Source organism: Cynocephalus volans, chromosome 6 (assembly GCF_027409185.1).
Source record: "Cynocephalus volans isolate mCynVol1 chromosome 6, mCynVol1.pri, whole genome shotgun sequence".
Classification (NCBI taxonomy): domain Eukaryota; kingdom Metazoa; phylum Chordata; class Mammalia; order Dermoptera; family Cynocephalidae; genus Cynocephalus; species Cynocephalus volans.
Window position 1 is genome coordinate 119,393,163 of NC_084465.1, and position 13,297 is coordinate 119,406,459.

A 13,297-nucleotide genomic window follows, 5' to 3' on the forward strand; every position below is an offset into this window, starting at 1 on the left:
TGTAACTAACCAAGAGACACAATCCCTAAAATAAACTAGTATTTAATTCAAAATATGCCTTTCCCAATGTAAGCAAGGACTGTGTTTCAAAGATTGTTAGCTGAAATTTGAAATACACTTTCCAAAAAAAAGGAGTTCTCCTCCCCTAAGTCATAAGAGTGGCTGGTGTATACATACTACCTATTCTTTTATTCATCCATCTAGCCAACCATATCTATCAAGTGCTGTACTATTGCACAGTAAAAGGCCTTTTCTGCATACTCTCCTTGGGTTGCACTGAACTTGCCCCACCCCAAACCCGTCTTGTCCACATCCTCATGCTTCTGCATATGCTGTTCCCCTCTGCCAGGTACAATGCGTCACAGGCTGCAAACACAGCTCAAATGTCACCCCCAACATGAAACCTCCCCTAACTTCCCCAAAAGTTAACAGATCTTTCCTTCCCTAATCTCACAGTACTTTGTCATATTTTTTATCACACCATCTTGCCACTATCACAATCTTCTGTACAATTCTGTGTTTTAACACTAGAAGCACATTTCTCATTTATCTTTGTATTTCCACTGCTTAGCACTAGCTGGTACATAGTAGGTACTCAAATGCCTTCACATGAATGCGACTGAACAATGTTTCTGTAGAAAACATTCATTCAGCATTTCAGCTGAGATGTGCAGCAAACTTCACTGCCTAGCCATCGACTCTCACCCCCTCCATAAAGACCGTTCACTGAATCCCTATCGGTGCTAATCTTCCTGCTATCTGAGCACCCAGAAGAATTTTCACTGAAAAGGATTATGCTATGGCTTTCTGTTCACATTTGAGTTTCCCATGACAATGAAAAGAGAATAATACTGAAACAACTTGTCTTAGTTCAGGCTGCTATAACAAACTACCACAGACTGGGTGGCTTATAAACAACAGAACTTTGTTTCTTGCAGTTCTGAAGGCTTGAAGTCTGAGATCAGGGTTCCAGTTGGGTTCTGGTAAGGACCCTCTTCCAAGATGCAGACTGCCAACTTTTTGTTGTATACTTGCATGGCAGCAAACAGAGAGAAGCAAGGTCTCTTGGGACTCTTATAAGGGCACTAGTCCCGTTCATGAGGGTGGGACCCTCATGACCTCATCTAATTCTAATTACCTCTCAAAGGCCCAATCTCCAAATACCATCACAATGGCGGGGGGGTTAGTTTCAACATATAAATTTTGGGAGGAACACAACATTCAGTCTACAACACAAGTATAAGAGGGAAATGAACAGAAAGGTTTTCTAGTGTCTACATACCCTACCCTCTAGATACCAGCACTTAAACCACACACCAAAAGATTTTAACAGGATTTTCAAAATAAGTTATTTTTTTTCATACCATATAAGGACTTGAGAGAATCTGAAACCCCCAGCTAACAGGCACATAGTTAAGTAAGATTCTGTGGCATCAAGAAACATAAACTGATGGAGAATGCATAGAGACTTTGAGTCAAAGTTAAAATGTAGAACGAAGACTTCAAATTCTGATTATTGTTTTAAGAGTTTCAGGCACATATAAAAGACACTAAAAAATATTTCAACTGAAGAACAGCGAACAAGTATGCTCAATAAAGCCACAAATAAGAACAAAGTAACAATAGGATATAATAAATTTAACATTTATCAAACACCAATATGGAGACAGACACAGGTGGGCACTGTCTTATACATTAGATTATTTAATCCTCACCACAGACCTCAAGGTAGGCATTAGCCCCTTTTTTGTGGATGAAACACTAAGATAAGCCCAGAAGTGCAAGAGTGGATATATAATAGAAAAGAACTATAAATTTAATAAGTCAAAGGAGGAAAAATAATATGGCCATCTCCATAGACATTAAAAACTCAGGTGACAAAATTCAATATTAATCGTTGACTTTTTAAGCTCTTGATAAAATAGGATTAAAAAAACATGTATCTCAAGCCAAATGACAGCAATCTCAAGCCAAAACATAGTATCATATTTAAAGTAGAGACACCAGGCTGGCCAGGTATCAGTTGGTTAGAGCACAGCCTTGTAACATGCGGGTCAAGTATTCACTTCCCTGTAATGACCAACCACCAAAAAAAGAAAAAAACCAAAGACATTAGATCTGAGCTGGCCATTTAGCTTGGTTGGTTAAAGCATGGTCTTATAACACCAACATCAGGGGTTTGGATCACCGTACCAGCAAGCCACAAAAGAAAAAAAAAGTAGAAATATTTTCATCAAGTCAGAAACAGATAAAAATGTCCACTTTTTCTTGTTTAACATCATAATAAGCAAACTGCTGTTATCTGAAAGAACATTACTAGGGGCCTCCTCAAATGGAGTTATCATACATCTAAGTGGTGTGCAGGTAAATGCTTCACAACCAAGAGAGGCTATATGCAGTGTTTGCCACTTTCCGAGGCATAAATACTTCCACCACAGCCAATTTCAATAATGGCCATGTTTAACAACCAGTTCACTAAATTCCTATCGATATAACAATCAGCTCCCATGAGCCAGTCGAAGCCAGCTCTAGCATACCACTGCTCGCCATCCAGACAATGATATAGATACATATGCACTGTCAAGGGATACCTTCCTAAACACATTTAAGTGGAAAAAGGCAATAAAAGCATTTATAATGGGCTTTTACTTGTATAAATAATATTTAACATACATACATATAATTGTAGGGTCTATCTTTTGAAGAAGATTCAGGATACCTGGACAAGATTGTGGAACCAGGGGCCGGCCCGTGGCTCACTCGGGAGAGTGCGGTGCTGATAACACCAAGGCCCCGGGTTCGGGTCCCGTATACGGATGGCCGGTTTGCTCACTGGCTGAGCGTGGTGCTGACAACACCAAGTCAAGGGTTAAGATCCCCTTACCGGTCATCTTTAAAAAAAAAAAAAAAAAGATTGTGGAACTAGAGTGGATGAGAAACTCTTCAAGGCACACCCTTCTGCAATCTGCTTGACCATTTCACCATGAATGACTGTTTTACAAAAACTATGATTTTGAAAAATTAAACATGTCATTAAATTTTCATTTTTACAATCTAACTTTCCTTTTCTCTATTATATACCTCTCCTTTTTTTGGTGTTTAAAATAATCCTCACTAGATTTAACAACTCCTAACCAAAACTGGATCAGTAAACCAAATAAAATGAAATTAGAAACATTTTTTCCAAGTTAATCAAAGCAACAAAACTGCTGTGATTTAATTTCAAGACATTTATCCAAAAAATTATTCAAGTAATCATGTCGCCTACAATTGCTTTCTGTTAAAAAATAAATGAAGCTAAATATGCAAAGCATACTCAGACACCCTTAAAACAGGCCAGTAATTCATGGGCTCAAACAGCAAGACCACTTTGCACCTCACAGCCCTCACAGAGTTTCACATGGAAATCATCAGGATCTAATTAGTGACGTAGAGAAAGGAAGCAATAACAGAGTGCTGTGGAGCAGTCTGCAAAATTTATAGGTCACTAAAGGTCACCCAAAGCAACAAGGCTTCTTGTCTCAGGTTTGCAGTGTGGCACACGCCAGACTTCTCAGACTCCACAGGCAGCTCTGCACATCCACAATCAAGGAGATTGTTTTCAAGCCTTAGTGGAGACTACCCTCTTGTCCCGTTTGACTTCCTCTTGATTTTCAGTGTCAGAAACACAAGGAAATAAAATTCATGGTTAGAATGATGTTTCTTCCCCCTGCTCTTCCACCTCCTGCTGTGCCAGGAAGTAGCATTCATGTTCTGCCATGGGGCTGCCCAACAGGACACAGGAAGCCGGGGCCTTACAACCTGATGGCTTGTGAGGGCCAGGCAGAGAGATGGAGCTCAGGCTGAATTACACAGGCAACAGCACTGAAAGCAGGTCAGGCCGCTGAATTACCAAGGAGAATATTTACTAGGTTTTTTCACTGTGCCACATACACATGACATACAGGCATTTGTACTTAAATCAGGTTTTTACCATGACAAACCATTCAACAATAGGAATGTAAAAATGGAGAAGATAGGAGAGGGGATATCTGTTCTATCTGCTCTCTTCCCCACCCTCTCATGTCTAAAGAATTCCCCATTCTCCCCACCACCACACAAATGTAAAACCATTTGGTAAATGTTAAGACAAGCATTAAATCTGAAGGGACTAAAACCTGCGGGAAAAAAATAAAGACAAGGAGAAATTGAGGAGCAAGTGGTAACACAAATCCATAGAGACTCCGTGGTTCTAAGAAACATGAGCATTATCCCCTAAGACTTAGATTTTCATGATATTTAATAACTGTGACACTTGCAAAATAGTAATAAATTTCTTTAAATGCCTGCAAGCTCTTAGAGTTTTTGAAGCCAAGGCCATCTAGGCAACAAAAGAGAAAAACTAAAGATTTTTAAATATTAACATGTATTACTTATATAATAAATAATCTTTATATTAATGTCCATTAGCTTACGAAAATGCAAAAGAGAGACTTAAAGTCATAACCTTCAAGATGACCTGAAAAATAAACCACATAAGCTGAAAGTATGAATTAGCGTCACATTAAGTCATATAAAGTGCCAGAAGTCATGGTAATATGAAGTGATATGAAATCAAGCCATTTCTTCTAATATATTCTTCATTCAATATTGCTGAAGAGCAAGACCATGCAATTAAATAAATAAATAAATAAATAAAACATTACACAAAGAAATGATACATGCTAGAAAACAAATGGTCTTCAAAAGAGAAAAACAACCACTTTTATCATTTTTAGAGTTTGGGATAAGAAATGCAAAATGCAAAACAAAGCAGCCATGACATTCAGCAAGTATATACGAGCAGATTAAAAAGCATCATTCACTGCTGGACTCAGTTTATAAGCTAATAAATAAATGGTTCAAGCTCCATCTAAAACCAGAGAATATAGATGCATTTTAGGCTTTCAGTCTCAAGAAGGCAGGCCAGCTGACTATTAATCATTTCCAATGCAAACAGGACTAGTTTGTACATTAATTCACATTAAGATGAACATTATTAACCAAGGGGATATTTTACATGGGTTAACAGTTTTATTTTAAATTACAGGCTATTCTAAGAAATACTAGACAATGTTTAATTGTACACAGCACAACGTCACAAATACCAATAAAGAGTAATCCAGGGTAAGAATTGGCCTGACCACCCTTACCGTTTTCCACATAGGGATGAAAAGGCAGGACCAGGGCAAGGATAACCCTGCCTCTAGTTGGCTCCAAGACACTTCTGATATCTTTTAACAAAGTCAGGGGCTGATCACAGCGGTCCAGCAAATTCAAGCAGCTGATGACATCATACTGGAACCCTGTATTCTGCCATTCATTTATACCAAGCACTCTGGAAAAATCAGAAAAAACTGGATTAAGATAGCCCCCCATTAAATACACTTTTAAAAATAAGTGAGATGTCAGTAAAAGCTCTAACTTTGTCTCCTAAATCAAAGTAAATTCAAAATCTTCACTTTATTATACTTGCAGCAATAAAATGGTCAGAGAAGAGAAAAACAACAACCATATTTCTTTAAATTTAGCATTTCATCTATTTCCAAATCTCAGAACAAACAAAATTTCCTTTACGAGAACTAACCATATGCTTAATAAGCATGAAGACACAAGGTGACAAAAATGGTCATGAAACTAAGACATCAAATTCTTGAACACTGGTTAATGAAAAAAGAGTTCTGCTTTTAAAAACTGATTGGAATTTAATCATCATCTACTCATGTGTTCTATTCCTAGCGTCCCCTCCATTCTTAAGAATGGCTAGCGGTGGTATAAAATAATTTCCATTTGTAACCTATGACCTTTTGAGCACATATTCCTGTTCCCAGGAGAGAGAGATTATTTCATACTCTTGAACCTTCACATCTGAATGACTATACAGAAAAAGATAAAGCACAGGACATCCTATTAAAACTGTAAATAAAGAGCATGGTTAAAAAACCACTCTCAACCGTCAATCTCTCTCTCTCTTACACACACACACAAAAACATTTTTAGTCCTTTATAATGTTTTTATCTACAGAAAGGGGGAGGTTTTATATCAAGAATCTTTGTTAGCCACACCATTAAAGCAATTCTATTAATTACTTACTCCTGCTTGGTTATACCATTGAGAATATGGTACGTGAGAAAAGTTATGACGGATACAAGTGGAAAAGGAAACAAAAAAGAATCTTTGATGAACAGGTTTTTAATTATGCTGAACAGATACAGTAGAGATATCTTAGAAAATTCTGAAAGTATTATGAGGGCTGTTTTGGAAAACTCATTAGCATAATAATATTTTATATATGCTTAGTACAAGAAAAAGGAACACACACCATTCAGCTGCACCTTCTTTTCAACCTATATTTTAGTAAACTAAAGCCTCCTTCAAACAACACTCTAACAAATTTGAAGGGACTAGTTAGATTCCTTTATTGTACAGGTGGTTTTATTACACTAAACATTGCTTGAAATAAGTACTGTAGGGCACTAGGGTTTCAAAAATCACTTTGCTGTACTGAAATCAACTGCAATCATGATTTTAGAAACTGGATTTAGCTCATTTTAAAGAAGTTTCAAAACATCGCTGAGAAGATTCTACTTTCAGGATAAAAAATTCAATTCCCATTTTAAAATCTGAATGAACAATTAAAAAGAAAAGACTTTGTATATTAATGCCTTAGCCAAACAGCCAATTTAAAATCATAAGTTGCAAAAAACAAATTACATACTTGATTTAAAAAAACAAAACAAAAAATTCTTAGGTCTATCTGCAATGAAGCAGAAGCCAAACAAAATCAGCTTGTTTTAATCTAAAATAATCTCACTAAGTCCACCTCAAAACTAGTTGCAGATAGGTAGTGTCCACGTTGATCACTCTGAGAGAAAAATATATGCTCATAATAGAAAATTATAACTTTAATGCTGGCACAGTTAAATCTACACCTATAGAAGCTCAACTTCATCCTTACTTCATGAGAAATACAATTCTTACCTACAATATTTTCTTTTTGAGAAAGATCCCAAACATACACGGATAAGTGATTAAAGTTAACATCTTTCAAATTCACGTTAAAGATCATACAATTCCTTTCTGATTACCGCATGTGAATCATCCATGAGGAGTTAATTCCAAACTCACCCCCATGACCACTCAGCTTCATGCCTCCACCATCTACTAACCACCACTCACACCATGCGAACTCATCCTAACATTACCTTCTGGTAAAGCACATTGAGGGAAGTAAACATGCCACCAAAGTTTTTTCCTGCCAGAGGAGAATAGTTTTTTAATTTATTGACATTTGAATTGTGGAATTGTTCATAATTGCACACAATCAAGACTTAATTGTATAATACCTTCCTATTGTCTATGGCTTTTCTAAAACAGCATTTCTAACCCTAGAAGCAGGGTATCTTTTCAAGGGATCATTATCACAAGTAATAGTTTTCCTTCCAGGAGGATTTAAAATGCATTTTTCCTTAGAGAATGACAAAGCAATCAGTATTTTGATAAATCCTAAATAAAAAACAAAATATCAACAATGTATAGTTACTGTTTTGTTCTAAAAATCAAAGCCACATCCTTAAATTTTACAGTAGGGTTTTCTGGCATAAACAACGGCATCTTGACAAAACAGAGGAAAAACCGGCCAATTCCTACTTATAGATCTATTTCAAAAATGCCATCCAGACCTTTATTAAAAAGTCTATTTTTCATGGGACCAGATACTGAAGAGAAACAAAAAATAGCTACATCTCAAAAAAAAACCCAAATGAAAATGTGAAATTAAGCTAAAATTCTGCCTTACCATCACAGGTTGGGAGAGCCCTAAACTTAGATAGTAAGATACTACTTCTTCATTAAAACCTCAAACTGCTCAAATGGTCACAAAATTTCCCACTTTTGTAAAACGCCTTTACTTCACACTGATAACATTACAGAAGTAGTGTCAACCGGTATGAATTTCCCATCTACGTTGCAGATGGGCATATGTGCTATATATTAGGGAAAAAATTAAACCAAATATTTTTTAGTGGGTATGTTTACTAGGTTACATACCATGTAAACTCTAGATATATTGAATTACTAATTCAAATATCTGATGTTTCACTGAAAATTCCATTTAGGCACTTAAGAGTCAAAGCAAGGAAAGGGAAGGATGACTGTCAATCATCTGAAGACAAGGTTCCAACACCTTCCTCCCCTGGCCCATTTCAAAGCACTGGGAGTATTTTTGTTTTTTTTTAAGATGGGGGCAGGGGTCAGATTAGGAATTTAGCATGACTTAAGCTACTGCCATAACAAAGGTCAAAGCACTCCAAGTTTTGAAATGGTGAAAATTTCTAACTGAAAGAATACATTTCAATTATCACCATACAGACTCACCATGACCTAATCTGAGACAGCGTGCTGGAGCTAAGGGGGGGGACCTTACAAACGACTTAGTTCAAACTCACACCTATGTAAGTCTCCTCCTATAACATCCCTAATAGCTATTTAAACACTGACAGGGATAAGGACTTACAAGGCTCCAGCTTCTGTGCTTAGCTGTTCCTGATTATATCAGAGACTGTCTACCTACTCCTTCCTTCCACATAAAATCCCACTGACTACCTGTTTACAGTAATCTTCCCTTCCAACCCTCTAGAGTTGGTCTTTCCTTCTCCAGGCTAAAAATTTCCACATTTTGTAAATGTTCAACCCAGTCCCATTCCAAAAGCTGGCTGATGCTTTGTCCCTATGGTTAGTCTATAAAAGCAGAAACATGCGGATAGGAAAGTGAGTGACTACACAATTCTTGCTCCTTTCTCTCTAAGGCTAAGCCAGGCTTCCAAAATATCGTAGAGAGGAAGGTGGGCTCCAGCCCCAGCTCCACTTTGCCCATTCTGTACTCAGCCAATATACAGGAACATCCCAAGAAACAGAATCCGTACTGAATAAGAACACCCTTCTCCCTAAGTCTTTCAGATGGTCTTAAAACCAAGAATCGACACTTCGCACCCATTATACTGATGGCTAGTATTAAAAAGCACAACAAAACAAAAGAGAAAATAGCAAGAATTGTCAAGGACATGGAGAAATTGGACCCTTGTACACTGCTGGTAGGAATGTAAAATGGTACAGCTGCTACAGAAAAGGTATGGCAGTTCCTCAAAAAATTAAACATAGACTTACCATTGTAAGCAGTTACAAGTGGAAGCAAGTCGACTTCTGAGTATATACTCAAAGGAAGTGAAAGCAGGGGCTCAAACAGTTAGTTGTACACCCAGGTTCACAGCAGCATTATTCACATTAGCACAAGAGCCAGACAGTAAAAGCAACCCAAATGCCCAGCAACAGATGAATAGGTAAACAAAATGAATGGATAAACAATATGCATACAATGGAATATTATTTAGCCTTAAAGGAAATTTTGACAGAGGCTACAACATAGATAAACCTTGAAGACATTATGATAAGTGAAATAAACCAGTCACAAATGACAAATGTATGATTCCTCTTATATGCAGTACCTAGAGTGGACAAATTCACTAGTCAAAAGACAGAAAGTAGAGTGGGGGTTGTCGGGGGCTGGAAGGAGGAAAGAATGGGGAGTTATTGTTTAATGGGTACAGAGCTCCCGTTGGGGAAGATGATAAAGTTCTGGAGATGGGTGGTGGTGACGGTTGTGCAACAATGTGAATGTACTTAATGACCCTGAACTGCACAACGGCAGATTCTGATTGGGGAACAAGTCCCTACACCTGATCTGCCTTTTCCAAGTTGTTTCCAACTAGCCATTGTCCTACCTCTCCTCTGCTCCAGAAAAATACTGCCATGGAAAGATTATTTCTTTCTAAGTTCCCTTTTAGTTGTGTATGGAAAGATTTTTTTTAAATTTCAAATCATGGAAAATCGTTTCTGATTCATATCCTTTAAATAATATATTTTCAAGACGAAATACATCTAAAACTAAGACATATACCATAAATCACGTCTAAAAATTATACCTGTATTTCTTCTTCTGAAGCTGCCATATCATAGTTTCAGAAAGCTCAGTGGCATAGATTTCTTCAAAATGAGGGCTCATGATTTTTGTGACTTCTCCATCTCCAGCACCTAAATCAAGAAGTCTATGGGTTTTCCAGTCTGGATTAATTTTAAGCAGTCTCTGAAACTGATCTGGTGAAAACACAAACATTGAGCCTCTTCCTAGCAACCTGAAAATAAAAAGAACAAAAATGGAAGAATCTATGCAAAGTAAGTAACCCCCATACACACACAAAGTGAATGTAGTAACTCAGCACCAACACATTTGTAAACTTATAAAATTTTTATTATATGATTAAAATACATATTATCTTTTATATGACTTCTGTGATTAAAAAGCAAAGTTTAAAATAAGAAAATACCTCCAGATATCATCATTTGTCTTTAGACTTGCAAGTAATACCCCAAAAGGCATAGGGGGGGCCGAGCCCGTGGCGCACTCGGGAGAGTGCGGCGCTGGGAGCGCGGCAACGCTCCCGCCGCGGGTTCGGATCCCATATAGGAATGGCCGGTGCACTCACTGGCTGAGTGCCGGTCACGAAAAAAGACCAAAAAAAAAAAACCAAAAGGCATAGGGGAAGGAGAGAAATAAAAGGTGAAAGAGGAAAAGGATGAGAGGAGAAGGGAAAGGAAGAAGAAGCTAATAAAAAATTAAAAGATGAATGTGAAGAATTTAACTCAAAATAAGAAGCAAAGGTGGAAGAAGCAATAGAAAACACACTTATCAGTTTAAAAAGATGACAGGCTAACCGAATCAGAAACTAGGCAGTAACACTAGGCAGAGAAATCAAATAGGGAAAAAAGCCATTTAGAATACCAAACTAAACAATGGTGAGAAAAAACAGCTTTAGTGTAAGATTTTTAAGATTTTTAGAGAAAAGAGGAAAAGAGAGGTGCTTGTGATATCAGTTAATTTGCATTAAAGAAGTAGATTCATACTTGTGTCAGTTTATGTTTTACAATTGGCTGGGTCCTGTTACTTCTAAAGGTCCTACCAAAAAAACATGCAAAACCACATTAATGTCTTTGAAAAAAGAGACTGAGAGGAGTTAAAATGGAAATCAAAGAGAACGCTCAGAAAAGCAGCTATAGTTCAAACCCAGTCTCACGGAAGCATCACCTCGGGAAATAAAATGCACTCTCTATTTAGAACTTGTTTCCTGACTCTCAAACCCTAATTTGCCCAGGGTTCAATCTCTATACTGGCAACCACCCAAAAAATAAAAAATAAAAAAAAAAAAATCCGACTTTGTCTACGGCAAGAATTCTCAAACTTCCTTTAAGCAGCAGAACCCTTTCTTTAAGTAAACTGGAACTCATGGACAACATAAAATGTTAAGACAGCTGCTGCTGTTGGACCGAGGCTGAGAGCCCTGAAGCTGCTGCCAGCCCACTCCTAGGCCTTTCTTTTCAGCCTGAAGCAGCTCCTAGGAACTTCCTCCTCAGATCCTAGAACACAGTTTAAAAACTAATGATCTAGGAAGTGGAAGGGAAATGTGTACTGTACTGCCAACTTTTTGGAAATAATCATAAGGTACAATATGTCTGCTATATAGTGACTGGAAAGATGTGTGCAACACAGTGCTCGCAGTAAGGCCAGTTTCAGGAAAAAATAAAAATAATGAATTCATGTAACGAACTTCCCCTTCCCTTTTCCCATTAAGGCCATAGAAGAGTTTTTTTTCTAAAGGAGGAAAAGGCTTTATACTTGAAAGTAAGGAGAACACTGGGAATTGCTCCCAAAGCAGTGTCTCCCACAGGAGAGTTTAACCAAATTCAATATAACATTTACAGTAAGTCTTTTGCCCCAGAAAAATACTAAAAAATTGGGGTGTGGGAAGGAGGAAGACCCCAGAGACCACCAGACATGATCTGCCCACTAAACTGCTTACCAAAGAAAACCATATTTTATAAAAGACAAGTTGCTTTTAATCCTCAATTGTTCGTATCTTGTAGTGGAAAAACAAGTAAATCTAAGAAAAGGGACTGAACTTGTTGAAAGAGCTGTACAAAACTTCACACAGGAACCAGGGCCTGAGCAGGAAGAGGCTACAGGCAGCATGGCTGAGGGAGGCATGTTTCAAATGGTGGTGCTGACTTGCCACAGGACAAAAGCAAGCCACAAAATAGATATTTTGCTTAAACTTTCCCAGCTATAAAATAACATGCTTCCCAAGCCATCTCTTTGGGACATGAGGAGCCTTGACATGCTTATCGTAAAATTCTAGAGCTAGAGGTTATCTGGGGTCAGAGCTCACAAGGTCATCTGACTGATCTACACTTCAAAGGCACCAGAGAGAGGGCGGAAGCACTGTCTTATTTCTAAAGAACATTAGCAACAAAGACTCCACAAAAAGATTAAAACTGTCAAAAAAATAAATCAAAATCTATCAAGCCCAGTGTTTCTCAACCAGGACTGGTTTTGGCCTCCAGAGGACACTGGGAGTAGGTAAGAGAGTTGCAAGTAGCTACAAGACTTGGGGGTGCTACTGTCCTTTAATAGGCAAAGCCAGAAAAGTTAGACTTCTTGCATTGTATGGGGCAGTCTCACACAACAAAGAGATGTCCCACCTAAAATACCAAGACAATGACCTAGCCCAATACAAGGTTTCTGGTAAACACATACCATGGAGGGATACAGCTCTCTAACTTGTCTTTAACTGTAGTGCTTAATAACCATCCTTTCTTTGGCCACAATCTAAGTTTTCTCTAGATTAGTCTATAAAGGAGGTGTGCCTCTTCCTTATAAAATAAACTCTGAAAACAATATCAAGTCTTTCCTTACCTGGCCTTCTCCTTTCCAACCTAAAGGAAGTCTGAGAAGTATCTTAAGTTAATTCAAGAAGGTACCATAGCAACAACTATTTCTGCAAGAGGCAGCCACTTGCAGTAATAATCTACCATTGCCATGGATGAAAAGTACCAATGAGCTCAAAATTAAATTTTCAGCTGAGAATCAGACACAATCAGGGCAAGAGGGACTGGGGGTAGGGGGGTATCAAAAGAAAAAAGCAGAAGAGTTATAGACAAGGGAAGCCAAAGGGGTTTAGTAATTCCATTGCCTCTGTGATCAAACTGAAATGCCAGAGCAGGGAATTTTAACCAGGGTACAGGAAGGGGGAACCCCCCAAATTATATGCAAAATGCTGAATGTAAATACTTTTTGAAGGAAGGATTCCTACCTTTAATCACTTTCATAGAGGTACAGGACCCCAGAAAAGATAAGAATCTCTGCTACAGTGATTCATCTGATTTCCA

The 13,297-nt window shown here is 37.8% G+C and overlaps 1 protein-coding gene across 2 annotated transcripts in view; it reads right to left on the reverse strand.

Moving 5' to 3' along the window:
• METTL9 (methyltransferase 9, His-X-His N1(pi)-histidine) overlaps positions 1 to 13,297 on the reverse strand; it is a 39,695-nt gene that overhangs the window by 12,946 nt on the left and 13,452 nt on the right. For both annotated transcript variants that reach the window (XM_063100313.1, XM_063100312.1), the window contains exons 3-4: positions 10,000 to 10,209; positions 5,172 to 5,356 (exon numbers count right to left, since the gene is read on the reverse strand). In XM_063100313.1, the coding sequence (XP_062956383.1) occupies positions 5,172 to 5,356; positions 10,000 to 10,209 (395 nt within the window). The remainder of the gene's footprint in view (positions 1 to 5,171; positions 5,357 to 9,999; positions 10,210 to 13,297) is intronic.